This window comes from Arvicanthis niloticus, chromosome 17 (assembly GCF_011762505.2).
Source record: "Arvicanthis niloticus isolate mArvNil1 chromosome 17, mArvNil1.pat.X, whole genome shotgun sequence".
NCBI classification, from domain to species: domain Eukaryota; kingdom Metazoa; phylum Chordata; class Mammalia; order Rodentia; family Muridae; genus Arvicanthis; species Arvicanthis niloticus.
The window spans coordinates 17,806,963-17,833,884 of record NC_047674.1 but is presented as its reverse complement, the minus strand read 5'-3'; the positions used below and the strand labels follow the sequence as shown (position 1 = coordinate 17,833,884).

Here is a 26,922-nt window from a genome sequence, read left to right as displayed (position 1 = left end):
GTGTGTGTGCACGGCTGAAATGCGATCAGAGCTGGCTGTGCAGTCAAGGTTAGACAGGAAACTTTAATTACCTTGGCTGCTCCAGAGGCTGCTGGTAAAGGAAGGTAATGGGGACAAGCACTTGTAGGCAGGGCCCAAGCACAGCGGCTTAGGTACCACAGGCTGTGGTATCTCTTCAGCTCTGCAGTGAGAGCTTGTGTTTCAACTCCCCAAAGAGAGGGTGGGAAGGGGAACTAGCTGTTTTATTACAAATTCGAAATGCTGATGTCACGATGCCTCGCCAAGTTCACATTCCCCATCTGGAACACCACTGGCCACTGGAAGCACAGACTTCTTCATCCCCCTCTTCCCCATGCCCCTCCCTCCCTCCCTCCCTCCCTCCTTCTTTCCCCCTAACTCCCCTCCCCCCCACCCCAGTCTGCCTAAGAGGAGAAAGGGCAGGATGAAGAAAGGGGTATGGTGTAGATGACTGCCTTTTCTTTCTTAGTTTTGGTTCTAGGGTGAGAACTCAGGGTCTGCATGTATCAAGCATACCCTCTGCCATGGGGCTACATCCTCAACTCTTCTAGACTGGCTGGGAATTTTCATACAAGTGAAGTGTGTTCTCTTATGGGAGATAGGGGGAGGTGCCTCATCTGGGTGTCTTCAGCTTTAGTGGAAATTGGCTTTTGCCACAGGGTAAACGGGAGCCAAGGTGTAGCTCACTGGCTGTAGTCAGCATGCTTGAGGCCGAGGACACGGACAGACACACATACACACAGAGGGAGAGGATAGGGAGAGTGGACAAAAGTACACTGAAGCTAAGGCCTTTCTGAGTCCTGGATGGCAGCCCTTGCCAGTAGTGACTCCCCTTGGATTTAGCCTGTTCTCTTGTGCACTGCATCTTGGCTTGTGGGAAAGGGGAGAAGACCCAGGGCTGGTCCAAATCACTGGGACGTAGCTCCAGGACTACTCTGAGGGCCCTGGTCTCTAGCAGGGAGACACACAAATGTTCATCTCCTCCCTGGGTCCCTTCTTTCACACCTTACTCACACTCAGAGTCTCCACTATCTTGTGGGAATTTGAGTGACCATCCTTTGAAATGGAGTGACCAAAGCAGTTTTTAAAACCTGAAAGATTTCTGTGATAGGGAACTCTTAGCTGGGTGCGGTAGCTGCTGTGTCCCCTACACAACCCCTTGGTTATCCCAAAGGCTAGCACTACATCCTGGGTCCATCCAGGCCAGTGACCTCCCAGGAGAAGGTGATATTATAATAGGTTTGGCCAAGCTGGAGGTAGCTCCCTTTCCCTGTGACTGTGATGGGGTTCTGTTAGTGAGGAAAGAGTGTGTCTCTCTGGATCCTTTTTGTGAGATAGTTTGGATGGCAGGCCTGGAAGAGGTCAGCAATGGAGCATGGAGAATCTTATCATGAAGGGGAGGGGTGGCTCTTAGAATACTTTCTTCTGGATATCCTGCAATCTGTCTGTCTCTGCAGTATGCATCAGCCCCTGTTGTTTTCTTCTTGCTTATAGGTAGGTATAGGTCTCGGAGCAGGCTACAGTACTGGCTACTGTGTGGTGCTGTGTGGGATATTATGTCAGCTGTCTTGGTAACCCTTCACTCACCCCTCTGGGTTTGAAGGGCCCAGCTGACTGACCTCACTCACTCTGCCTGCCTTCTGTCCTTGAGAACTGCTCACTAATGCTTCCTGCCTTTCCTTGACTCCCTTCACCCTTTAGCCTCCTTTGTTCTCTTTACCAAGTGCATCTTGGTCAAGCCTCTGATTTCCTCCCCTCTGAAAGCATCTGAAAGTGCGTGGAGTCAACCTGCACAGATAGACCCTGCCCTTCAGTAGCGGCCTGTGGTTTTGTTGCTAAGGTTCCCAACTTTTGGCTTAGAGGCGTCTGTGTTGATTTTTTTTACTCTGTGTGTGTGTGTGTGTGTGTGTGTGTGTGTGTGTGTGTGCGCGCGCGCGCGCGCGCTTGTGCCTGTCCGTCTGTCTGTCTGTCTGTCTGTCTGTGTCTTGTTTCTATTTGCTGGAGATAGAGCCCAGGACCATGTGTGTGCTATTCAAGCGTTTTATTACTGAGCTACCCTAGACTATTTCACTTACTTATTAAACAAATTGTGTTTGTTTTATGTGCAGCACACATGTGTAGAGGTCAAAAGACAAGCCTGTGGAGTCAGCTCTCTTCTTTCACTTTTATGTGGGTCCAGGGGATCAAACTCAGGTTTTTAGCCTTGCATCACAAGGACTTTACTTGATCAGACTGCTCACTGGCCTTGTTTGTTTGTTTGTTTGTTTAGTTTATTTCAGCCTGGAATTCCTTGCTTCTGAAAGATGAAGGTCCATTCTTTGGGTTAGAACTAGGCCTGGGTTGCTGGTGATACCAGCAGACCTCCCTCTAGTCCTAGGCTAATCAGGGACTTGGGGACTGGGTGGGGACTGGGTGGAGACCCAGTAGAATGGCAGGGGGCTCCTTGTGGCTGTGCTAGAGTCTGATTCCAATGTAGTGACCCTCATCTCTAGTGGGTGTGGTGGCGGCCTGGTCTCCCTTTCCAAGGCCAGTGGTAGGTCACAGACCCACCCTCAGCCTACTGCCAACTTGAACTAGGATTACAGGAAGCAAGAGAATAGTATTCAGGACTTACAGGCTGCTATGTGCCAGCCCTTCCACCCCTTCCTGAGGGTGAAACATCAGGAGAAACCCCAACCCCCATCAGTCCCTCTCTTCCCGCCTCCCTGCCACACTGCTTGCTGAATACCCATTGTGCCTTTGGACAGCTCTTGCCAAAAATATCTCACTGCTGACAGCCCTAGCTCTTTGGCCTTGGGGGCCTGCTGAGTTCAGTCATGGCCTTGGGGAAGCTGGCCCTGGATCCTGCCAGCTTGGTCTTGGCAGTGATTTTCTCTGCCCTTCTCTAAGTGCTTCTTCAGGTTTTCCTGAGTGCTGGGGCCCCCAGCCGTGCCCTGTGCTTTGAGTCACATGGAGTGCTTACTGTATACAGGCTCAGTTTGTGGTTTTGCACACCTGGGGACTCATTCCTCCCTTTCAGTGCTCTGACTGGGTGCCAGCAGCAAGCTGGTATGGGACATCGAGGAAATGCAATCACAGAGAAGCCAGAGGGTTGGCTTGTAAGCGGCTGACCTGGAGTTTGAACCCAAATAGATCAAACTCTGGTCCTCCGCATCGAGAGCCTTCTTCATGAATGTCATGTCAACTCCAGGCCCCGGGCGCTAAGTCACAGCCACCCTTGACACAGATCACTGATCCTCTCGCCTCTGCAGACTGCCTAAACCCCAGCTCCCACTGGACCACTCACTTTGTGTCAGACTTGGCAGAATCCATCCATTCTCCATGTTGTAGCCACAGAGACCCAGCCTACACCCAGATCTCATTACTCAATTCCCTTTTCAGAGGTCCTTACAGATTAGTGGCAGCATAGCACACAGATGAGGCAAAGCCCAGACTCCTCCTTGCTGGTCCTTAAGGCCCACCCCAACCTTCTTTTACTAGTTCTTCCAGCTCGTCCCTGCCTCACTGGGCTAATCTCCATAGCTTCTACACTGTCCTCTAGCTTCCAGCAAATGATACTTAGGTATTTCAGTTAGTGTCTCCAGTGTGGTGCCCTCCTCCTGGAAAATCATACATACATACTACCATACCATACATGCATACATAATACCATACCATACATGTGTGTGTGTGTGTGTGTGTGTGTGTGTGTGTGTGTGTATGTGTGTGTGTGTGAGAGAGAGACAGAGAGAGAGAGAGAGAGAAAGAGAGAGAGAAAGAGAGAGAAACTCTCCCTATATAGTCCTGGCTGGCCTGGATCTCACTATGTAGACCAGACTGGCCTCAAACTCAAGAGGTCCTCCTGCCTCTGCCTCCCAAGTGCTGGCATTAAAGGCGTGTGCTACCTCAGCCTGCCTGGAGTCAGATATTTTAAAAGGAGAAAACAAACAAACAAACAAACAAACACCACCACCACCACCACCACCAAAAATAACAACAATATTTTTTAAAGACAGGGTCTAGTGCATTTCAAGCTGACCTCAAACTTGCTATGTAGCCAAGGATGACTTTGAATTTCTGATCCTCCTGTCTACCTCCAAGTGGAGGTGTTGGGATTATAGACAAATGGAGGCCACCATGTCATGTTTATATCATGCTAGGGAGTGAACTCTGAGCTTCGTGCATGCTAGGTGAGGACTCTACTAATATAATTCTTTATAGTTAAGTGTGGCCAGCACTTCTCTGTGGTCTTCCTGGCTCCCTGGGGACGTAGATGCAGTCAGGTGCCTTGCCCTCCTACAGAGAGGTTCTGGGCTCAGCCAACTACAGTTGCAAGGCCCAGTGTGCTGCTTGGAAGTAACTCGAACCTGTGGAGGGATCCCAGTGCTCCTTTCAGCAGAGCCGCTGACCCGCTCAGGCACAAGCCTGTAAGTGAGATGTGGAAAAAGGTAAATGACCACTTCTCGGGTTGTACCCAAGATCGCGTGACCACTGTGTGTACAGTTTGAGGCCTTAATTAGGTCACCGGTTCTAGCCGGGTGCTCTAGACACTGAAGGCTGCTGGGTTTAAGGTGGTGCCAGCCTAGAGGAGGACACAGGAAGAGGTCTTGTTGGCAGTGAGGTATGGAACAGACATGGATGACTGAGGCTGAGGACAGGAGGGTGGCAGCCTGGGTGTGCTCATTCTGGAGCCATAAGTCAGTCACCTTGCACTTACGCTGGGCTGTGACCACTGCTTGTCTCCAAGCCCCATTAACCCAGAGTTGCCCTTCACCCAGGACCTCCCCAGGCTTCCTCAATTTCTTGACCTGAGAGTAAGGAAGGGTGGGCACTGCCTGACCAGCCCTAATTGACTGTGGAAAGCCTCTAGCATTTGGGGGGCATTGCTCCCCTAGTCCCCCAACAAGACTAGTCCCAGGAATACCTCTATCCTGGTGCCCAGCTCCTCGGGGATCTTTGAGGCTGTGACATTGCGGGCTCCTTTGGCCAACTCTGGTTGGAAGACCCCTATTAGCCGATTGTGGTGGAGCACGTACGCCTGTAAGCCCAGCTCCTCTGAAGGTAAAGAAGCTCTCAGGTAGCTAGGTGATGGTGGCACACTCTAATCTCAGCTCTCAGGAGGCAAAGGCAGGCAGATCTCTGTTTTGAGGCTAACCTGGTCTACAGAGCAAGTTTCAGGACAGCCTGGATTATACCGAGAAACCCTGAGGGTGAAACAAACAAAGCTCTCAAGTTCAAAGCCTGTTTGAGCTACAGATTGAGTTTGAGACCAGCTGGATCATGCCCAAGATCTATCCTGTGCTGGCACTCAGAGGGAATGTCTTCCTGAGACAGACATCTAATGTTGCCACCTTGATTCAAACTCACTATGACCTGCTCCTGCTACCCTGAGGAAGCCACAGCCCTTCCAGAAGGCCTTGTGTGAGCTGGCCTGTCTCTCAATTTTCAGAATATCCTGGCACCCCCGAGACCACGTGCCCGCAAAAGCCCCGTTCCTGGGCTCCACACATTTGCCTCAACACAATGCTGCCATTGTGTCTACATCCCTTCTGGGACTGTCTTCATGTTTCCCTTGTGCCTGGAGAGGCCTCCGCACATGTGAGCCTAGTGTCGAGGGAGGGAGTGAATGAGTATTGGGAGCTCAAGAAAGCCAAGAGCTGTGGAACAGAAGCGGGCAGCCTGGGCACCAGAGGCTTTGGACTAGCCTCGTCGTTGCACTCACTTCCCCAGAGCCAAGGGCTGCCCAGAGCCTGAGCACTTTGACCTTGAAAACAATGATAACCCACTGAAGATTTGGCTTCCCAGGATGCTGCAGTTGGGAGGTTAGAACTGGTGATATGGGAGGACCCAGAGAACTGGTTAGAGGGACTGCGGCCTGTGACCTCTGGAAGTCTCTGAGGCTAATCTAGACAGGTATATTTGAGGCCGTCAGATTGGGCCTCCAAATGACCACCTGCTGGGGGTGGAAACCATAATGCCCTCCCTGACTTTGGGGTCACACAGGAGCCTTGGGCACGCAGGATGTTATCCAGCTGGACTGGGGGCAGACAGTGATCCTGACAACCCCACAATACTCTTGTTCTCCTGTGCACCCAGCTCTGGTCATCTGAAAAGACATGTGTTTCCAACGAGGCCTTGCTGTTTGTGGTTGCAGGTGTAGAGGCCTGTAAGCTTCATGTACCCAAAGAGAGCTATGAATGTGTCCCAGCTTTATTTATTTATTTATTACTTTATTCAGTAATAAAATTACTTAAAACAGACTTTGGGGGTGGGGATGGCGATTACTTTTGTACTTTTGTGAGCTTTTCAACCATGACTTACAGATGACATCATGTTGTGGTGTCAAAAGGTTGTCCTTGCTGAGACATAGGGCCCCTCCACCCACCCCCAGGCACTTTTTGGACACTGACACCTTCCCGAGAAAGCCCTATCCAAAGGGTCCCCGGGGAGTTTCTGATGGCAGAGTCTCTGGACAAAGGTTACCTGGCTTCTTTCTTTCCTCATTAATGGCAGGATTATTCTGGTAGAAGTGAAAATCAAGAAAGCCCAGGGGCTTTGTGCAGTACAAACTAGAAGAATGAGCAATTCATGGGCTAGGGGGCTGGGGTATCCAAATTTGGGCAGACACTAGAAATCAGCTCTTGCCTGCTTCACTTGGCCTTCATCTCTGCCCAATCAGCAAAAGTGGAGAACCCTTTCCAGTGGAGCTGGGACCCTGGCCTTGTCCCCAGTGGGCTGACACAGAGAGTCTCTTCAGACCCAGAACAGGGGGCAGGGTGGTGGGTTGTGATTTCTTCAAATGCCAAAGACGGTGAAGACTGGGATCAATGTTGAGTATGGGCATCTCTTTGGAGTAGTGGAAGCCTGGAAGCCATTTACTTCTTTGTCTTGTCTGTGGACTGCAACTTGTTCAAAAAAAAAAAAAAAAAAAAGCCTCAGTCGTAGTGCCTGCTGAGAATTGTCTCCTTTGCAGCCCTTGACAACTCCACAGAGCAGGTCAAATCTCTCCCATGTGCGTAGTAGGCTGGAGCTTGTGCCCAGGTCTTCAGAGCCAGTGAGACTAGAGTTGTGTCATCTGGCAACAGGGCCCAGAGCCTTGTGAAGAGGGAAGGGACAGAGAAAATGAAAAGTGTCACATGTCTAGATGGAAGCCTCTCTAGGAAACAGTGATAGAAAGGCCTTCCTCCTCCTCCTCCTCCTCTTCTTCTTCTTCCTCCTTCTCCTCCTCCTCTTCCTCTTCTCCTTCTTCCTCCTCCTCCTCCTTCTTTTTCCTTCCCCCTTTCTCTTTTTTAATTTTGCTAATATTTATTCTTTTACATGTATGAGTATTTCCCCTGCATGCACATATGTTTGTGCACCACATGCCTAAGGAGCCTGTGGGTATCAAGAGAGGGCATTGGATCCCCTGGAACTGGAATTGCAGATGGTTCTGAGCTACCATGTGGGTTCTGAGAACTGAATCCAGGTCCTCTTGAAGAGCAGCCAGTCCTCTTAACCACTGAGCCAACTCCCCCAGCCCTGTGTTTGTTCTTTTCTGGGTAAAATGGCTTTAAAAAGAAATGTTGGGGTTAAAATTTAGACCAGAAGTCCAGTGGAACACACCTTTAATCTCAGGAGAGGGGATACAGAGGCAGGCAGATCTTTTGGCGGGCTAGACTGGTCTACATAGTGAGTTCCAAGACAGCCACAGTTACACGGTGAGACCCTGTCTTAGAGTTTTATTGCTGGGAAGAGACACCATGACCAAGGCAACTCTTATAGAGGAAAGCATTTAATTGGGGCTCATTTACACTTGAGAGGTTTACTCCATTATCATCATGGTGGGAAGCTTGGTGGTACATAGACAAACATGGTGATGGAGAGGAAGCTGAGAATTCTACATCTGGATCCATAGGAAGAGACTGAGATACACTGGGACAGGCTTGAGCATATGAGACCTCAAAGTCTGCCCCCAATGACATTCTTCCTCCAACAAGGCCACACCTACTTCAGCAAGACCACACCTCCCAATAGCACCAGTCTCTGTGAGCCTATGGGTTCATTTTCATTCAGAATTGAGACTACAGTAGAGAATTTCTATAAACAAACAATTTAAGTCATAGGAAGGCTTGGGGTGTAGCATCGTAGTAGAGCTTAGTCCTGGGTTTGGCCCTAATACTCCCTTTCTCTAATTATAGCAGAGGTTCTTAACCTTCCTCACGATGTGACCCTTTAATGTAGTTCCTCATGTTGTGGTGACCGCCAACCATAGAATTATTTTCTAAAACAAAACATAAGGAAAGAGGAACTAAGATGCTAGTGGAGGAGAAATGGGGACCAGGGGACTTTTCTAAGCCTAAAATCATCTGAAAGATGAAGTCTGCCTCTCCGGCCCATTATGTGGGGTAAAGGGTGGGTCCTCCCAGTTTACCTTGCTGTGCCTAGTGACCTCAGACTCACGAGTCATGATGGGCTTCCGTTTCTTTAGCAGCTGAACAGTGTCACACCTTGGAGATCGGGTGCTGAAAGATTAAACGGCTGGAGATTTTCTGAGGGGCTCAGCTGGTGAGACGCTTTCTCTGAATGTTTGTAATGTAGTAATGGTTAGCACTCTCCAGACCAGAAGGGAATTCCATTGTATATGCCCAGGAATCTCGGGTACCATGCTGTGGGGTCAGACCCAGAATCCATGCATACCTAGGCCATATAGATAGAGCTCCTTTCAGTTCTGCTGGCCTTCATATGTGAACTGCAAAGGAGATAATTCAGCTAAAACAACTAGAGTCTTCCTTGGGACAGTGAGTACTCCCTGTGCCTGCCCTAACGTCAAGCAACCGGAGGGCTTCATGGTTTAAATGCAGTCACTGGTTCTTGTCTTCCTGCTACTGGAGAAAACCTAAAATTCCTTGCTTGCCCAGGGCAGGAGAGGTGGTTCAGTGGTTTAAAGCGCTGACTGCTTCTCTAGAGGACCCGGATTCTATTGAATCCTCTAGCTACACGGTGTCTAACAGCTAGCTGTAACTTCAGTTCCAAGGGTTCCAGTGTCATTTTCCGTCCTCAGGCACTGCATGCAGTTGGCGCATAGATATTACACACGCAGACCAAAACCCTACTTAAGAATCCCATGTTCAAAACTTGGCATGGGCCGAGTGAAATGACTCAGGTGGTAAAAGACACTTGGCACCAAGCCTGATGACCTGAGTCCTGTCTCAGAGAAAGGAGATTGGCAACTCCAGCAAGTTGTCCCATGACCTCTACCCAATGCCATGGCATATGCTCCCCTCCCCCAATAAATGAATGTTATGTAAATAAATAAATAAATAAAAGTTTCATGGTGGTTTAGACCTATAGACACTTGGGAGGCTAGGACAAGAGGATCACTCACCAATTTAAGGCTAGCCTGGGCTAATTAACACTATATAAAAGAGAGAAAGAGGAAGGTAAGAAAGAATACACTAGCTTAAATCAGGTCTGAATGGCCTCTGTGTGAGGCCATTAATTGCCTTCCCCCAGTGAGGTAAGTGAGTGCCCTCTTAGTGAGCTCTTAATTAACACCAAGGGCAGGCAGCTATTATTAATTTGTTACAGGATCCTGCCAAAGACCAAAAGGCTTACTCTGAGTCGATACATACAAAACAGAGAGCAGCTGGAGTTCCTGCCCTGAGTCCCTTGTTTTGTACCTGGAAGCTGAAGCTGCTGTAAGTTACTTTTTGAGGGAGAGGATAAAATGGGAAAAATGAAAGCAGGCCGGCCCAGTGAAGCTTTCTTCTTGTCTGCCCTGAGAACCCTGGAAGGAAGTAACTGTAAGCAGGCTCCTCTAAAGGGTCACTTTGAAGACAGAGCCACAGGTCTGGTTTTAAACCCCAGCTCCACTGGGGGTGGGGGGGGGAGGAAGATGTCACTGAAGTGGTCACTTTATTGTTGCCCTAGGACTTCAGCAGATGCCACTGGGCCTGTGTTTCTTGCAGGGACTGAGAGCCTGGGCGGGGGAAGGGAGGCTGGCTGGTGCCTCTGTTCTTTCCTGCCGTGGTGGCTCAGAGATGCTTCTTCACATCCATACATGTTTTATTCCTGTGTCACTCAAGTGGCCTCCAGCGGCTGGGTCTTGCCTCACCCTTGGCTCTTTGTCCTGTCTGGGAGAAAGAGGTGGTGGCCTTCTGTTTTCCAGAACATACTTTTCAAAGGGGCTGGCCTCAGACCTCAGCCCCCTCTCCCTTCTTCTTTAGTTTCCAGTCATCATTGTGGTTTTGAGACAGGGGTCCCTATAAGTTCAGTCTGGTCTCAAACTCTCTGACATAGCCTCAGCCTTAAATTCCTAATCTCTCTGCCTCTCTCTATCTCCCAGCCATCGGGGTTACAGGCTTGTATCCCTATGGCCTGTTTTCTCCTCTATTTAAAAAACAGGTTAAGGGGAGGAGGACCAGAGAGAGATGGCTCCATGGTTAAGTCCAATGTTCTAGAGTGCACAGGTTTGGTTCCCAGTATGCACAAGGAGGCTAGCAACTGTAACTCATGTCCCTGGGCAGTCCGACGCCCCATTCTGGCCTCTGCTGTCACTACATACACATGGTATACAGCCAAGCAGGCAAAATACCAATACAGATTCTTTTTTTTTTTTAATTAAAAAAAGAATAATTTGGAGGCTAGTGGATAAAGCCTATGCCACACAAATACGAGGGCCTGAATTCAGATCCCCAGCACTCTCATGAAGCTGGAAGCAATAGCTCATCTGTAGTTCCAGCACTCCTGCTGAGGTAGGAGGCAGAGACACAGGGGAGTCCCCAGGAAACTCTCAGCCAACTAGCTGAGCATGCACAGGGATGAATGTTAGCAATTCTCCCTGAGACAAGGTAGAAGGCAAGGACTATCTCCTGATACTGTCCTCTAACATACACGTCACACATGCAATTGTAAATTGCATAATTGGGGTTGTGCTCACTGAGATTAGTGCTTCCTGGGGTCCCTTCTGAACTATATGAGCTTTCTGTTAGGCCTGGAAGGTGCTTCAGACTTCGGGTCTCTTCCGGTCCTCCAGGTCAGAATCCCAGAGGAGTCTAGCCTTGCTGAACCAGTCTCTGTGTCTTGGTGGGGAGCCCCTGCTCACGCTGGCCTCATTGGCAGTTCTCTTTGGGTGAGCATGGGGAAAGCTCCGCTCTCTCCTCCCGAAAGGCTAAAGACAAGTGTCTGCCTTGTTTGCTGACCTTTAGTTATCACCCCCATCCTCCAGCACACCCCTTTCCTTTCACCTAATCCCCTCAGCTGCTCCTCCCGATCTCCTGCTCAACCAGCACTGAAACCCTCTGTTAAGGCCTGGACTGATTGTGTTTGGATGGCACCATCCTCAGTGGCCCCAGTCTTCTTTGTAAATGTCGGAATGCATCGTGTGAACAGAGGACAGCAGACATTTATCTAAATCTTGGCATCAAAGTTACATTAGCATTAGCGGGCCCTAACTAGGCCACATCCCCTGCTGTTTGGGGATGGAATCTAAGGTTTGGTGCATAGCGAAGAAGGTGCCCTGCCACTGAGCCACAACCCCAGCCCTAAGCCCAAACCCTTCTCATACAGTACTGCCACCTTCACCCATGGAAAATCCCCAGATGTGGAGGGTTGCGAGCTTGGGATAAGCTTGTGTGATCTGGTTCCCTCTTGTAAGTTTTGGGCACATAACCTTATGGACTGGGTGGATTCTGGAAAGTTCCACACTGTAGAAGCCTGTTGGCTTTGACCAGGACTCTTGTAACAGAGACAACCCAATTCTAGTCTGTTTGTAAAAGATGAGCTTTGCAGGGTCAGTTCTCTGAGGCTCTCAGAAAAGGGTTTCTCTGCATCTGAAGCCAGCTCCAAACACCTTTAGGCTTCCCGGCAGCATCTGCAGGCAGCTCTTATCTTCCCTGTCAGATACCCCCTGTCTCTGAGTAGGTGTTTAGCCTGTTCACCTTCCTAGGGTTCTCATTGACCAGCCCCCCAGCCTCTCAGGAGTGCAGGGTCGGCACGGAGTGGGACAGAGCATCATGGGACTGGTGAGAAGGTGGCTGTTTTTATGGGGCTTTGGGACTTTGCAGCCTGCCTCGCCATTACTGAGCGTTGTCAGAGTCTACTGCACTCTGCTCTTCAACAGATATCCAAATTCAGGCTGCTGAACTCGCTACTTCTAAAGCCTAGGCTTAAGACGTTGGTCTGGAAGTGAAGGGAAGTCCTAGTTTTAGGACCTTGGTTTTGTTTTGCTTTCATTAAAAATTGTATGGGTGTGTGTTGTTTGTCTGTGCACCTCGTGTGGATGATGCCTTCAGAAGCTAGGAGAGACTAAAGTTACAGATGATTGTTGACCACTCCATGGGAGTTGGGACTAGAAACCCAGGGTTCTGGAAGGGTAGCGGTTTGGCTCCTGTACCACAGATACATATGACATTTAACCTAGCTGTAGAATTTTTTAAATGGTACTTGGGATCAAATTCAGGGCTGTGTACACTCTAGGTAAATGTCCTGACTTTAAACATTCAGTTCGGTGCATTGACACTGTGGTACAGTCATCCCCACCACGTGCCCCTAGAGCTTTTTTTGTCTTGGAATGCTGAGGGTTCCCTTGCCCCTCTCTCATCTCCATCTACCCCCACTGTACTTCTGCCATTATGAACTTTTGCTACCCTGGTTGCCTCAGAGTGGCAGAATCTTGTAATGTGTGTCCCACACCACTTCACTTAGCGTGAGATAATTCACATAACTTGGAATGTACTCCACGTTCATCCACTCTGTAACATAAACTTCCCTTTCATTCGGTTGCACGGATCCACCCCCGTTCTGCATATCTGTTCCTGGGCTGGTGGACACCTGGGTTCCTTCCACCATCGTAACCATTGTAAGATAGTGTTGTAATGAGCCTTCATATACAAGTATCTATTTAAGATATTGCTTTTATATGCATAGATAGAAAGAGGAGTAGGGATGAGTATGTATCTTAGTGGGAGAGCACTGGCCTGTTATGTGTAAGGCCCTAAGTTCAATCTGCAATACTGGGAGAGAGAAAACAAAAAAAGAAATGGAGTTGTTTGGAATGGGTTGTATGGTGATTCTGTTTCGCACCTTGGACTTCTTGCTGTGTGTTATTTCTCTGCATCCAGCCAGCTTCCTTTTTCTTTCCTCCTAATTATATCTTCTGTTTTACTAGTGGTGTGTGTGTGTGTGTGTGTGTGTGTAAGAAAGAGAGGGGAGAGAGATCGTGTATATGCATGTCTGTGAAAGGCAGAGGTCAACCTCGGCGTGGCTTCTCAGGAGCTGTGTGTGTGTTCACACGCATGTGTACACATACACTGGCACGTGTGTGGAGGTCAGAGGATAGCTTGGAAGAGTTGGTCCCTTTTTAACCTTTACGTCGTTTCTGGGATGTCAGGCTTGTGTGACAAGGTCTTTACCCACTTGAGCCATCCCCCCCTGCCCCGACTCAGTGAGATCTTTTGGGCCTAGATTCTTCCCTGTCAGATGTACCCCTAAACAAGATCTGAGACCACCTTCCTTGGATGATGCAGGAACAGACAGTTGCCATGATCATCTGGGTATATGCACCTCTGAGACTCCTGCCGGCGCCTGGTAGAGAGAGCCTTGCTTACCTGAGTAGTGGTATCAGCGTGGCCGTAGTTTTCTATCAGACTGGTTTAACATCTATGTTTCAAAAGGAAATGAATGTATGCCATCCCAGCAGTCCTTGGACATATACCCAAGCAAGTGGAGTGGGATTTACATTTTTATTAGCACAATTCATTCAGATAGTATTTACTCCCTCTCCTAACTCCTTCTAGACCACCCCTACTTCCCTAACCCCCAACTTTGTATCCTTTTCTTTTTAATATAAAACCTATCAAGTACACATACAGTTTGTGCCGTTCCATATACTGCTGGATACATGGCTTACACTGGAGGCAGGTCTACGCTCCAGGGGTCACACCCTTAAAGAAAACTCTTGACTATCAATGGCCAATTCCTCCTTAGGTAGGGGTGGGACTTCATGCCCATCTCTCCTCTCCATGTTGGGATTCTGTCTGATCTGAGTCTGCACAGGTCTGGCTCATGATTTTTAAAATGCTCTTAGTTCATGCATGCAGCTTCCCTGCTGCATCCAAGAAACAGCTTCCTTATAGTCAGCCATTACCTATGACTCTTAGAGTCTTCCTGTCCCCTCTTCCACCATGATCCTTGAACCTTGGGAGGAGGGGATGTGATACAGATTATGTCCCATTTAGGACGGAGCCTTCTGTAGTCTCCTGTTCATTTTCCCCTTGGTCAGTTGTGGGTCTCTGTGTTAACCACCATCTACTGCAAAGAGGCTTCTCTGATGAGAGTTACTGATACTAATCTATCGGTATAGCAAAAGCCGTTGGGAGTCAATTTAACATTATGTGCATTTAGCAGAGTGATAGTAGCAAATTCTTTCCTAGGGCCCCATGGTCCATCTAGTCACAGGTTCTTGGCCCCAGTAATGGTTCTAGGTACTTGTTGAATGGGCCTGGACTCCAGTGAGAAAGTGGTTGGTTGTTCTCATATTTGTGCCACCATTACACCAATGGGCGAGTGTTGTTAAGCAGCAGGTCATTATCTTAGCTCAGAGTGTTCACAGTCCGATAAGACTGAAGGCTCCTTTCATCCCAGGTTAGTGTCCACAGCACCTTCCAGCATTGTGAAAGACAGCCAGTAGGGATGAAACTTTTCCCAGGTTAGTGCCAACCTGGTTTCTCCATATTCTATGACTCAAGCGTACGGTGTCTGCAGCATGGCATCATCATTAAAAAAAAAACAAAAACAAAAACAAAAAGATTAGACTTCTGAGGAGTTTCCATTTGAAGATTTGTTTTTATCCATTTGTATGTACGTGTCTGCCACGGGCATGCTCATACAGTGGTCAGAAGAAGGGATTGGGTCCCTTGGAACTAGAATTATAGTTGGATGTAGGTTTTCTGATGCGGGTGTTAGGAGCTTGGATTCTCTGCAAGAACAGTACATGCTCTTAACCATTGTGTCACATCTCCAGGCCCAAAGTGACATCATTTTGGGGAAATAGCTCAAACATCTATTTCCATGGCTCTGGGAATGTCATTCAGAGCTTCACACAATGCAGGCGAGGCTGTACCACTGAGTTACAAAGCCCCAGAGCTTTGATTTTAGGCAAATGAAGTCTACACTGAGTCAGGTTAGTCAAACCCAGTGGAAATAATTTCTTATTTATTTTGAGATAGGGTCTCAAGCGATGTAGCCCAGTTTTGCCTTAAACTCACTGAGATATTCCTGCCTCAGTTTCTTGAATGTTTGGGGTTACAGTCACAAGTCACCTGGGTACTTGCATTAATAAGCACCCATACATCATCCTTTGATTACTCAAGGTCCCAGGCTGGCTCCTCTGGAAACCTGGAGGCACCCTGTTAATTTCCAGACCTGGGCCAGTCTTACTTACTAAGGGATTCTCAGAGGTCATCAACCAGTCACACAGAGATCTCACTTGTATCCTTTGTAGAGGAATTCTTCCAGCACTGGCTGTGCCCAGTGGGAGCTCAGAGGGCTTGAGGGGGGAAAAAAAGCCAACAGAAGAGGCGGTGAATTCTGGCACCAGACAAGGACATACAATGGATGCTATTGGAGAATAGGAATCCCACAGAGGAGAGGAGGGAGGGGTGCCCCTGTCTACAATGGATGGAGAGCATGAATCAGCCGCTGTAGCTGGAATGGAGTGTGTCAGGGTGTCAGGGAGTCTTGGGCCCTACATGATAATGTAGACTTTAAATACCACTGCCCACAGCTTAGATTTCAGAGTTGCCCACAGGCTACATTTCTTATGAATAGTGTTGGTTCTCAACAGAGGTGCTTTTTATTTATGGAGTTGGGGGCGGTGGATAGTGAAAAACACTGAATATATATATATATATATATATATATATATATATATATATATATATATATATAAATGTGCATAACAGAAACGACCACTTTGAGCTAGTACAGTTGCAAACAACTGTAATCCAGCTCTTAGAAAATTTAGAGTGAATTTGAGGCTGGTCTGAGCTACAGAGTAGAATCCTGTCTGCATAAATGCACGCACATATGTGCATGCACACACACACACACACACACACACACGGTAGGGGGCGGGGGACACACAGAGGGGCTGGATCCATGGATGGTTCAGTGGTTAAGAGTGAGCACTGTATTTGTAGAGGATACCAATTTGATTCCCAACACCCACATCAGGTGGTTCACAACCTCCTGTAACCCCATCTCCTGAAGCCTCTGGCCTCTGTGGGCACCTGCACTCGTGAGCACATACCTACACGCAGAATCACATACATGCACATAATTAAAAATAATAAAAATTGTTGAAAAGCTGAGGAAAGAAAGATGACTATTTTAAGCATTTAAGTAAGAACAGTGAAAGGGCTCTAAGACAGCGTTGCACCAGGACCTCGGCTCTCCTTATCCCAGATTGAATCTTTACCTATTAAGCCATCTTTCCAACCCCAGGAAAAAACCTTCAGCTTTCTGTCTCTATCTGGCCTTTTGTGACTGATTTAATTTTGCTTATTGTGGCATCCCCGAGGGTCACCCATGTTGCAGCCCGCATCAAGGTTCTTTTTAGCCTTTGTTGCTGGAAAATATTCCATTCTGTGACTATTCTACATTACATGGTGTGGGTGAGTCCATGTGCTTACCAGCCCATCTGTCCCTGGGCTCTTGGTTCCCATTTCTTGGCAGTGGAGACCTGATTGATTCATTCTTTTTTCTATGTATGTGGTGCTGGAACCGGGGCCTCCCGCCTAAGGCTAAGCAAGTGTTCTTTTATTGAGCTTCATCTGAAGCCTCTTATTTGTTCTTTTTATTTATTTCTTGAGACAGTGTCTTTCTCTACATATCCTGGCTGTCCTGGAACTCACAGAGATCCATCTTGCTCTGCTTCTGGAATGCAGGGACCTCTTATTTGTTCTTTAAAACAAGATATTTAGACCTGAGCAACAAGGGGGTCTCTGGGCAGCAGGAAGTATAAAAAGGACTTGGGAAGGGAGACAAGAAGTCCTATGAAGTCATATGTGTAGGAAAGGGTCCTGGGTGGGAAGTGGCTGAGAGGAGGTCCAGGGCAGGAACCTGAAGATGGCTGGCCCAAGGAGAAAGGGTAACAGTAGACCTCTCACTTCATGAAGCTGGTCTTATTTCCAGGCAGGGGTTTAGGGCTAGAGTGACAGCCAGCTAAGGGGCCAGCCACTGTGGGAGGACAGCCACCCACCCATACAGACCCGTGTGGTCTGTGACTACTGTGACTACTCCGACCTGGGGATGAGATGAGCGACCTGGAAGTAGACGCTTGAAGTGAGACCACGCCCACTTCACAACCACACACCGAGTGGAAAGCAGCTTTTAAAGATAGACACAGGCAAGCAGGAGGGTGAGGGGGTTGCCAGAACTGTGTGTGGCAGAGACACCAGGACGGTGACCACCGGGGATGTTCATCATCGAGTGTAGCTTTTGTCAGGTTTTAGAACACGATATATGTCCAAAGTCCAATATTTGGAAGTGTTGGGTCCAGGTTAGTTGACTGAAAATGAAGGCGATTAAAAGACATGGAAGTCATCATGTTTGAACGAGGTCCATTTTGAGTGTGCTCAGCACAAAGACGAACTTTTTTTTTTAACCTCTTCTGATGAGGTGGCCTGAAGGGTCCTGATAAGGTGGCTTTGCGCGGGGGTGGGGTGGGGTCCCTTCTGATGAGGTAGCCTCCAGGGGTACCTTACGGCGAAACCAAAGGTGTTACACATGGGAAAGTAACCCATGCCATTTTGTCCTGACCTTGCCTCCTTGGACCACGCAGGTATGATGCCGGCAGGGACGGCTTTATCGACCTGATGGAGCTGAAACTCATGATGGAGAAACTGGGGACCCCTCAGACACACCTGGGCCTGAAAAGGATGATAAAGGAGGTGGATGAGGACTTCGATGGCAAGCTCAGCTTCCGGGAGGTACCTATGGCTTGTGGAGCCCGAGGGCGAGCTCAGCTTCCGGGAGGTACCTATGGCTCCTGGAGCCCGAGAAGACTCCCCCACCCTCAGCTCCCAAGTGCCGTTGGGTTTGCCACTTGGGAATGCTCTCTGGTTGGATATTTAATGTTCAACTTAGCTTTTAGGCATATGTTTTATAAACTGTGTGGGTGGGTGGCATCTTCCTATAATCCCAACTCTTGAGAGCTCTATGAGGAACATGAGATCAAGGCTAGCGTCCACTACATTGTGAATTACATGAGACTCTGTCTCCAAAACATGTCTTTCAGGATAGCTTATGTCTGTAATCCCAGTATATGAAGGCTGAGACAGGAGGATTGCTATGAGTTTCTCCCTATGGGCCACTATGCCTGAATTCTTACGTACTCTTTTTTTTTCTTTTTGGTGTACATGGGTTTTATTGGAAGGCTCTGGAATGTTTCAGTCCCGATGTCATGTAACTTGTGACAGAATCTTAACGACAGGATGGTAGAACGGGACCACCTTCTGTTGTCCTGTTGTAGGTTCTGAGTCAGCTGAGCCCTTGGGATCAAGAGTGGTACTCCTAACCACTGAGCCATCTCTTCAGCTTCCTCTCTCCTGTTTTATTCGGGGCCACCCATAGATGATGCAGCTGAATCTAGGCTACTTGGCTGTCTTCTGGTTAGCTTCCAGTGTGGCCTTTCTTCACAGAAGTGGGCATCCAAGGCTTGGAGGCCTCCAAAGCAAGTTTGTCAGTTCTTGGCCCCCTTAAGAGGCTCCAGTGACATTGACATCAGTCTTTTGTGACCTCCAAGCCTTGTCTTGGTCCCATTTCTAGGTTATCCCAGGTACGTGGACTTGGAAGAGTAAGGATGTGTGGCCATCTAGACCTCACAGGCCACACCCTGCTCTGTAATTTTATGTTGCTAGGTTACCCATGGCCAAGCCACCTGGGCTTGCAGTCAGACTTTAAGCTGACAGAGCAGGGCTGTGCCTCTTGAGCAAATTCTTTTTTTTTTTTTCTGGAGACAGAAGAATCTCTCTCAGGCTGGCTTCATCTATAGATCTTTCTGCTTTAGCTCCCCGTGTGCTGGAACTGTAGGCTTGTACCAGCATGCCTGGCCACCCTGCAGTTCTTTTGAGACAGTGTATTATTCTTTTGTATATACTAGCCTTGAACTCACTGTGTAGTCGAGTCTGGCTTTGAACACATAGAAATCTTCCTGTCTTAGCTGGAAATTATAGGCATGTACTAACTACATAGTCTGTTGGTTCTCTGTCTCTCTCTCTCTGTCTCTCTCTCTCTCTCTCTATCTATATGTGTGTGTGTGTGTGTGTGTGTGTGTGTGTGTGTGTGTTTGGGGTAGGGAGAGTTAAGAGTTAACAAAGCCATTTTTAAAAATTATTCTATGTGTATGAATGTTTTGTCTGTGTGTCTGTCTGTGACCTGTGTGCCTGGTACCTTGGAGGCCAGAAGAGAGCATCAGATCTGGAACTGGAGTAATCAATGGTACTGAGCTGCCATGTGGGAGCTGAGACGCAAACCTGGGTCCTCCACAAGAGTGGCAAATGCAGTTAACTGTGGTTTTACAGAGCGCAGGCTGTCTTCATACTATGTAGCTGAGAGTGACCTTGAACTCCTCACCCCTCGGCCCTCCGTCTTAAGTGCCGGGATCACAGACATGTACCGTCACACCCAGCTTTACCCTTGGAGATTCTTTTTTAACTTTTTTCTTTTTTTACCTTATTTATTGTATGGAACATACATGCCTCCATGCATGTGTGGAGGTCAGAGGATGATTTAGATGTCCTTTTGTGTCAGCCCAGGACAGTCAGACTCTGGCTGTCCGTCTTGGCAGCTGGCATCTGTACCTTTTGAGCCATCTTGTCAGCCATGGGTTCTTGACACATCCTTTTCTACAATGAGTTAACTCCTTTGTCCTACTAAGAAATGCACTGCTGCCCTCTACAAATGCAGAGCTCTAACCGTGTTTGTACACCTCCAGCCACAGTCTCCTGAAGGTAAGAATTCCCTCACTCAGGGACAAGCATGGGGGGGGGGAGCTTCTGCACTTTCTCTGCCCCTCCGTCTTTGCTCTCTACCTCTCCTTCCCTCCTCCTGTCCCCAGAATCACAGCTCAGACATTTTTCAACTCAGACACCATGCCAGTCTTTGTGAACTGTAAATAGAAAAACAAATAAGGTCGTGGGGCTGTGAGGCAGATTGTCATTCAGGGCAGCGAGGGACTATAGTAGGTGAAATGGGAGTGCCTGGTATGCTGCATGTGCTTGGCTTGAACTGGATTTTCTTTCTCTCTTTCTTTCTTTCTTTCTTTCTTTCTTTCTTTCTTTCTTTCTTCCTTCCTTCCTTCCTTCCTTCCTTCCTTCCTTCTTTCCTTCCTTCCCTTTCTTCCTTCCTTCCTGCCCCCCCCTCCTTTGGCTGGCTGGCTTTTTTCCGACTGTCTGGCCAGGGTTGGGAGGCCCCTGAGTTATGATGGGGATGCCGGTGGTCATCTGTTGAACTGGCAGAGCAAACTTGTACAGCCTTGAACCTCAGGCCTCAGAACGAACAGTGCTGGGAAAGAGCAGAGGAGATTCGCTAATGTTTCAGGCATACGACGCCTTCCTGTGAGTGCCAACACTGTCATCTCCACCTAAGCCTACTTAAAATTATGTTGTGTTTATTTGTTTTGTGTGGAGGGAAGGGGTACGTGAGTGCCACAGCACACCTGTGAAGGTCAGAGGTTAACTCCCATCACGTGGGCCCTGGGGATCAAACTCAGGCTGTCAGGCTGGGTGACACACTCTGAACCATCCGCTTAGCCCTCCCTCCTCTTTAGAGGTCAGGAAACGTAAGCGGATGGTTCAGAGTGTGTCACCCAGCCTGGAGAGCCCCTGGAAGCTCAGCTGGGGCAACACTCCCTCTTTTCTGAGTGGGCTCCCTGGGCCCCTCAGAAGTCTTACTGCGGAAGGCAGCTCTTGGTGGGGACCTCCAGTAGGTGAAGTGCTTTAAGGGTGGCTACATGTTCAGCTTGGTTTCGGTTGCGATAACAAAACGTCCCAGCCCCAGCCTGGATAGTTTAGAAAGGAAAGAAGTTTGTCTTGGCCCCGACCTCGCCAAGGCACCGAGTTCTGCAAAGCTCTGAAGGTCACGTGCTGCTTGAGCTCAGAGAGGAACGCACAGGGTTAAGTGTGGACGAGAGAGCCTCACAGTGAGAGAAGAACGGGAGACAACGGAGCTCTCTTCATAACACGCAGCCCTTGGAAAACATTCTCCCCCTCAGTGGCCTGTTTGGCTTCTTAAGGCAACCACCTTTTGGACTAAGGACTAAGCATCAGAGGCGCCAAGGAGTGAGGGGCAGGCATTTCCTGCACCCCACAGCACACATCGGTAACACTGAAGTCTCTACCGCACCCATGTCTTTCATGAGACAGGAGAGAACCAAGAGAAATGCAGCGTCCACCATTGTCCCTACCCTCCTGGCCTCTGTCCTGTCACTGGGGGCCTGGCCTTTTTTGACTGGCTTAATACCAATGTGCTAGCTCTAAGAACTGCTGCAAACTGAGTCTTTGCCGGCCTCTAGTGAGAGAGTTGGAAGCTGCAGGTGGGAGACCGTGGTATTTCTTTTAATCCAGACAGTCCCAGGGACCTCAGAGAAGCCACAAGACCCTGCAAAGGTCACTTCATCTCTTTGATTAGTAATCCCTCAGTGTCCACAGCAGAGCGAGGGCTGAGTAAGAAGCAGAGAGCAGGGAGTTCCAGCCTTGGGAGCTAAGAAACTGGAGGGGTTTGGGAGGCCTGTTGAAGTGGTGACTGCCTTTCTAACATTCTTCCTATGTATGTGCTTTCAGTAGACCTGTAAACCTGGAGAAACCTCTTCTGGTAGTCTGGGTCCTTCTATTTGTAAGTGGGGGATGGTGGTGTTCATAGACCCTGCACAATGCTCGTTTAGGCAGATAAATTTGTAATTTTTTTTTTAAAGATTTATTTATTTATTTATTTAATGTATATGAGTACACTGTAGCTGTTTTCAGACACACGCCCGAAGAGGGCATCGGATCCCATTACAGATGGTTGTGAGCCACCATGTGGTTGCTGGGAATTGAACTCAGGACCTCTGGAAGAGCAGTCGGTGCTCTTAACCACTGAGCCATCTCTCCAGCCCAAATTTGTAATTTTTAAAAATGTGTTTATTTTATGTGTATGAGTTTTGCCTCTGTGTGTATATGCATACCATGTGCATGCCCAGTGCTCAGAGGCCAAAAGGAGGTGTCAGATTCCCTAGAAGTAGAGTTAGGGATGGTTTGTGAGCCACTGTGTGGGTGCTGGGGAAGAACCAGAGTCCTCTGCAAGTGTTCTTACCCACAGATCCATCCCTCCACTGCCCCTCCCCCAGCTTGTAGGTTTTTGTGGGGGCAAACCCTGACAACCTGAATTCAATCTCTGGGACCTACATGGTAGAAGAGAGCCAACAGAGTTGTCCTCTGACCACAATGGCACACACGTATACAAGGTGAATAATTAATTCATAGGGTGTTTTGTTTTGGGCTAGACTTTCACACCATAACCCACATTGGCCTGAAGCTGTTGGCAGTCTCCCTACCACAGCCTTCTGATGCTGATGTTGTATGCGGGGCAGCATGCTAGCTTTATAAAAATTACAGAGAAGGGAACCAAATAACTGGAAAGTAATGCTGGGAGAGGAGGCTAGGAGACAGGAGGGACTGCAGTTTAAGAATTTGCTCTGCGGAGTTCCTAACACAGCTGCCCTCAAAGGCTACTTCGTTTAGCTTACATATTTTGAATGTGGAAGAAGATGGTGGGTTACACAATAAATGTGAGGCTTACTGAGTAACTATTTGGAAGAAAAATAAGGTTAATGATTAACTTGCCAATAGAACAGAATACATTTCAGGGATTAAATATTTACGTGGTTTTTTTTTTTAAGCTATAAAAACACTAGACAGAAACATACCTGACTGTTTATGTAACCTTGATGTTAGGAAACATTTTTCTAGGCCTGTCTCTGGTAAGAGGAAAGGAAAAGATTTGACAGACTTTGTAAAAAAAAAATTTGGAGTCAAAAGATACCATAAAAAAGCCAGGAATTTGTGGCACACACTGGTGGTCCCAGTTCATTCCGGAAGCCGACACTGGAGTATCAGTTGAGACCCACAACATAGCAAGACCTTCTCATCTCCAAAATTAATAAGCAGAGCCAGTGTGGTGTCGAGTGCCTTTAATCCTAGCACTCAGGAGGCCGAGGTAGGTAGGTCTCTGTGAGTTTGAGGCCAGCCTAGTTTACAGAGTGAGTTCCAGGACAGCCAGGGCATTAAGGAGGTACTCTGTCTCAGGAAACAAAATATAATAAACAGGGCTGATGAAGCAGCTCAGTGGGTAAAGACAATTGATGCCAAGCCTGCCGGGCTGAATTCAATCCTAGGGCCCCACACAATGGAAGGAGAGAACTGTCTCTTGCAAGCTGTCCTCTGACCTCCACATGTGTGTTCTGGCATGTGTGTAAACCAACAAAATAGCCATAGCCCAGCACACTCAAACGACACGCAGCAGAGCTAACATGATTTAAACTTATTAAGGCCTAACAAAGATCTCTTAGTAAACCACAAGAAAGATCGGCAGTCTCATGCAGACACAGAACACATGAGAAAAAATAGAAGTGGTTAAGAGATATGAAAAAGGGAGTTGGGTGGGGGACAGTGAGGTGGCTCAGTGTGTAAAGGACAAACCCGACAGCCTGAGACTAATCTCAGGGACTCACATGAAGGAGAGAATCAACTCTACAGTTGGCCTCTGACCTCCACATGTGTGCCATGGTATACACACACACACACACACACACACACACACACACACACGGTATACACACAGACACAGACAAACACACACACTGAGTAAATAAATAATTTTTAATATAAAAAATTTTAACATGAAAAAATACCTCGGGGCTGGTAAAAGTCTAGAATCCCAGCACTTGGGAGGCAGAGGCAGGTGGGTCTTTGTGAGCTCAAGACTATTTACATACCTCTAAAAACAACATAAACAACCAAAAAAAAAATTAAATTATTTAATGAAAAAATAATGGCTGAATAGAGCAGTAGTTCTCAACCTGGGGTAGCGACACCTTGAGGGTCGCATATCAGATATCCTGCATATCAGATATTTATATTACAGTTCATAACAGTAGCAAGGTTACAGTTATGAAGTGGCAAGGAGGATAATTTTATGGCTGGGGTCACTGCAGTATGAGGACCTGTATTAAAGGGTCGAAGTGTTAAGAAGGTGGAGAACCCCTGGGATTGAGTCCCCAGCTCTCCTAGCTGCCAGCCAGTGCCTGAACTTTAATCCCCAGAACATGCGTAGAAAGCTGGGTGTATTAGCCAGCCCGCCTTCAGGGAGCTGGGAGGCAGACGCAGGAGAGTCAGTGAGGAGATGGAGAGCCAGGTAGCCTTGAGCAGACAGCAGCAACAGAAACAAGACAGACCCTGCCTCAGTAAGGTGGAAGGCAAGAACTGATGCTGGAGAGTTGACCTCTGCCCTCCACACACGTGCTATGGAATGTTCATTCCTATACTCGTATACCCAATAAATAAATAAGTGCATTAATTAATTAATTAATTAATGTGAGCTAGGCATATGCCTTCAATCCCAATAGTCAGGAGACAGAGACAGGTGACAGAGATAGGCAGGTGGATTTTTATAACTTCAAGGCCTTTCTGGTCTGTATAGCCAGGTCTAGCCCAGCCAAGGCTACACAGTGAGACCTTGCCTCAAAGAAATAAATACAAGCAAATAAGTACATGTTAGATGATAAGCCTACCCCATCATATCTAGTTTATGCAGTACTTACTTGGGATTGAACCCAAGGCTTTCTCCCAACCGGGCTACTTTGCAATCCTACTACTGTGTGGATTTTTGAGGGATAGATTTCCAACAGTGGCCTTAATGGATGGAGGAGAGAATTTATATTTAATTCAGTGAGTTTATTTGGTGCTGGAGATTGGACTCAGATCCTTACATATTGTAAGTATGTGCTTTTCTACCGAGCTATGCCCTTAACTCCATGTTTTTGCTTATGATGACCTGGTAACAGACGAAACAGTTCTCCACATATGTACAGACATAGCATCCTTTTCCAGGTTGGAGAAATGGCTAAGAGGGCTTGATGCAGGAGATCCAAGTTTGGTTCCTAGTACCCATATCAGGCAGCTTACAGCTGCCAGGAACTCCAGCTCAAGGGGTTCCAACGCCCTCTTCTGAAGTTTGTGGGCACCTGCACCCACACACGCACATCCTCCCCCCATACACATTTAGTTAAAAAAATTTAAAAACTCACCTCTTTTTTCTTTTCTTCCTTCTTTCGTTTGTTTTTGTTTTTTGTTTCCTTTTTTTTTTTTTTTTTCTTTTTTGAGGGTTTCTCTGTTTGAGACAGCCCTGGCTGGCCTCGAACTTACTCTGTAGACCAGGCTGGCCTCAAACTCACAGAGCTCCTCCTGCCTCTGCCTCCTAGTGCTGGGATTAAAGCCATGCACCACCACCACCCTGCAGAAACCTACCCTTTTCAAATGCGTGGGCAGAATGTCATGTCCTCAGGCTAGAGGGATTGTTATGGATGTTTCAGTGACTGAATAGTAAACCAGTAAAAACCCTTTTGTACTCTTCTCCCTCCTACAGTTCCTGCTCATTTTCCACAAGGCCGCTGCTGGGGAGCTGCAGGAGGACAGTGGACTGCTGGCACTGGCCAAGTTTTCCGAGATTGATGTCGCCCTGGAGGGTGTCAGAGGTGCCAAGAACTTCTTCGAAGCCAAGGTGAGCATGTGTCCCCTTTCCTACCCTGCCACCCTGCCACCACTCTTCCTTGACCCTGCCCTTGTGACAGGCACTTCCTTTTTTTTTTTTTTTTTTTTTTTATTGTGCTGTTAACATTTTTTAATGTTAAGTTTGTAATGACAGTAAAGACATTATAAAGAATCGTTTAAAAATAAAAGGAAAACTGAAATAACAGCCAGTGCCAGAGAGATGGCTCGGCTTTTAGAGGCTAGACTCACAACCAAAAGGACAAACGTTTGGTTCCCAACACCTACACCTGTCTTTCCAGTTTCAAAAAAAAAAAAAAAAAAAAAAGACAGAGTAACAATTGGTCTGTCAGCCTTCCCGGACTCAGGGAGGCTGAGGCAGGATGGGCTACATAATGAGACCATGTGTGACAGGCACTTCCTATCCAGGGACCCATTAGCTCCCTCAGGACAAGGAAGGCTGTATAATCCATGCAGGTACTGAGGGATGAGAAGAGTATATCCTCCCACCATCTGGAAAACAGAAGCAGTATGGAAGATACCTGCTCACAGGCTCCGGAGGGCTTGTGGGTTTCAGGTTCCAAGACATACTCTCCATCTGAACTTCACCTAAGGGTCCCTTTCTATCTCTACAACCACTTGAGTTGCTTCTGCCGCTTGCTGCCCACCATTTTATTTTTCACATCTTAAACATCTGTGGCGGAGGGCTGGGGAGACGCTGCTCTTGCAGTAGACTGGAGGTTGGTTCCTAGCACCTATACTAGGCAGCTCCCAACTCCTCCTAATTCCAGATCCAGGGAATCTGACACCCTCTTCTAGCCTCTGTGGACATACACACACACACACACACACACACACACACACACACACACACACACACACACTTTAAAATAAATATTGTTAAAACTAAATCTTTAAAAGTAATATATGGACCAGAGACCAGCAGGAGAGGGGTCAGAGAAGGGTGCCAGGGTGGCCTGCCCCACATCAGTGTTTGCTTCATTGAAAGTGGTCCAGAGGTGGGAAGGCCCCACAGCCCTGTGAGTTCATAGTCACTGAAAACCAAGGTACTTCCTCAAACCTAGCTGCTGCATCCTTGTCTCTGCAAAGCATACCTGTAGATACACAGACAAGAGAGCCC

At 47.9% G+C, this 26,922-nt stretch overlaps 1 protein-coding gene across 2 annotated transcripts in view; it reads left to right on the top strand.

The window, feature by feature from the left end:
• Efhd1 (EF-hand domain family member D1) overlaps positions 1–26,922 on the top strand; it is a 46,949-nt gene that overhangs the window by 6,519 nt on the left and 13,508 nt on the right. The window contains exons 2-3 of one of the 2 annotated variants that reach the window (XM_034521544.2): positions 17,819–17,966; positions 25,660–25,794. In XM_034521544.2, the coding sequence (XP_034377435.1) occupies positions 17,819–17,966; positions 25,660–25,794 (283 nt within the window). Of the gene's footprint in view, positions 1–17,818; positions 18,013–25,659; positions 25,795–26,922 lie in introns of both variants that reach the window. The other variant, XM_076914859.1, reaches the window with a different exon arrangement.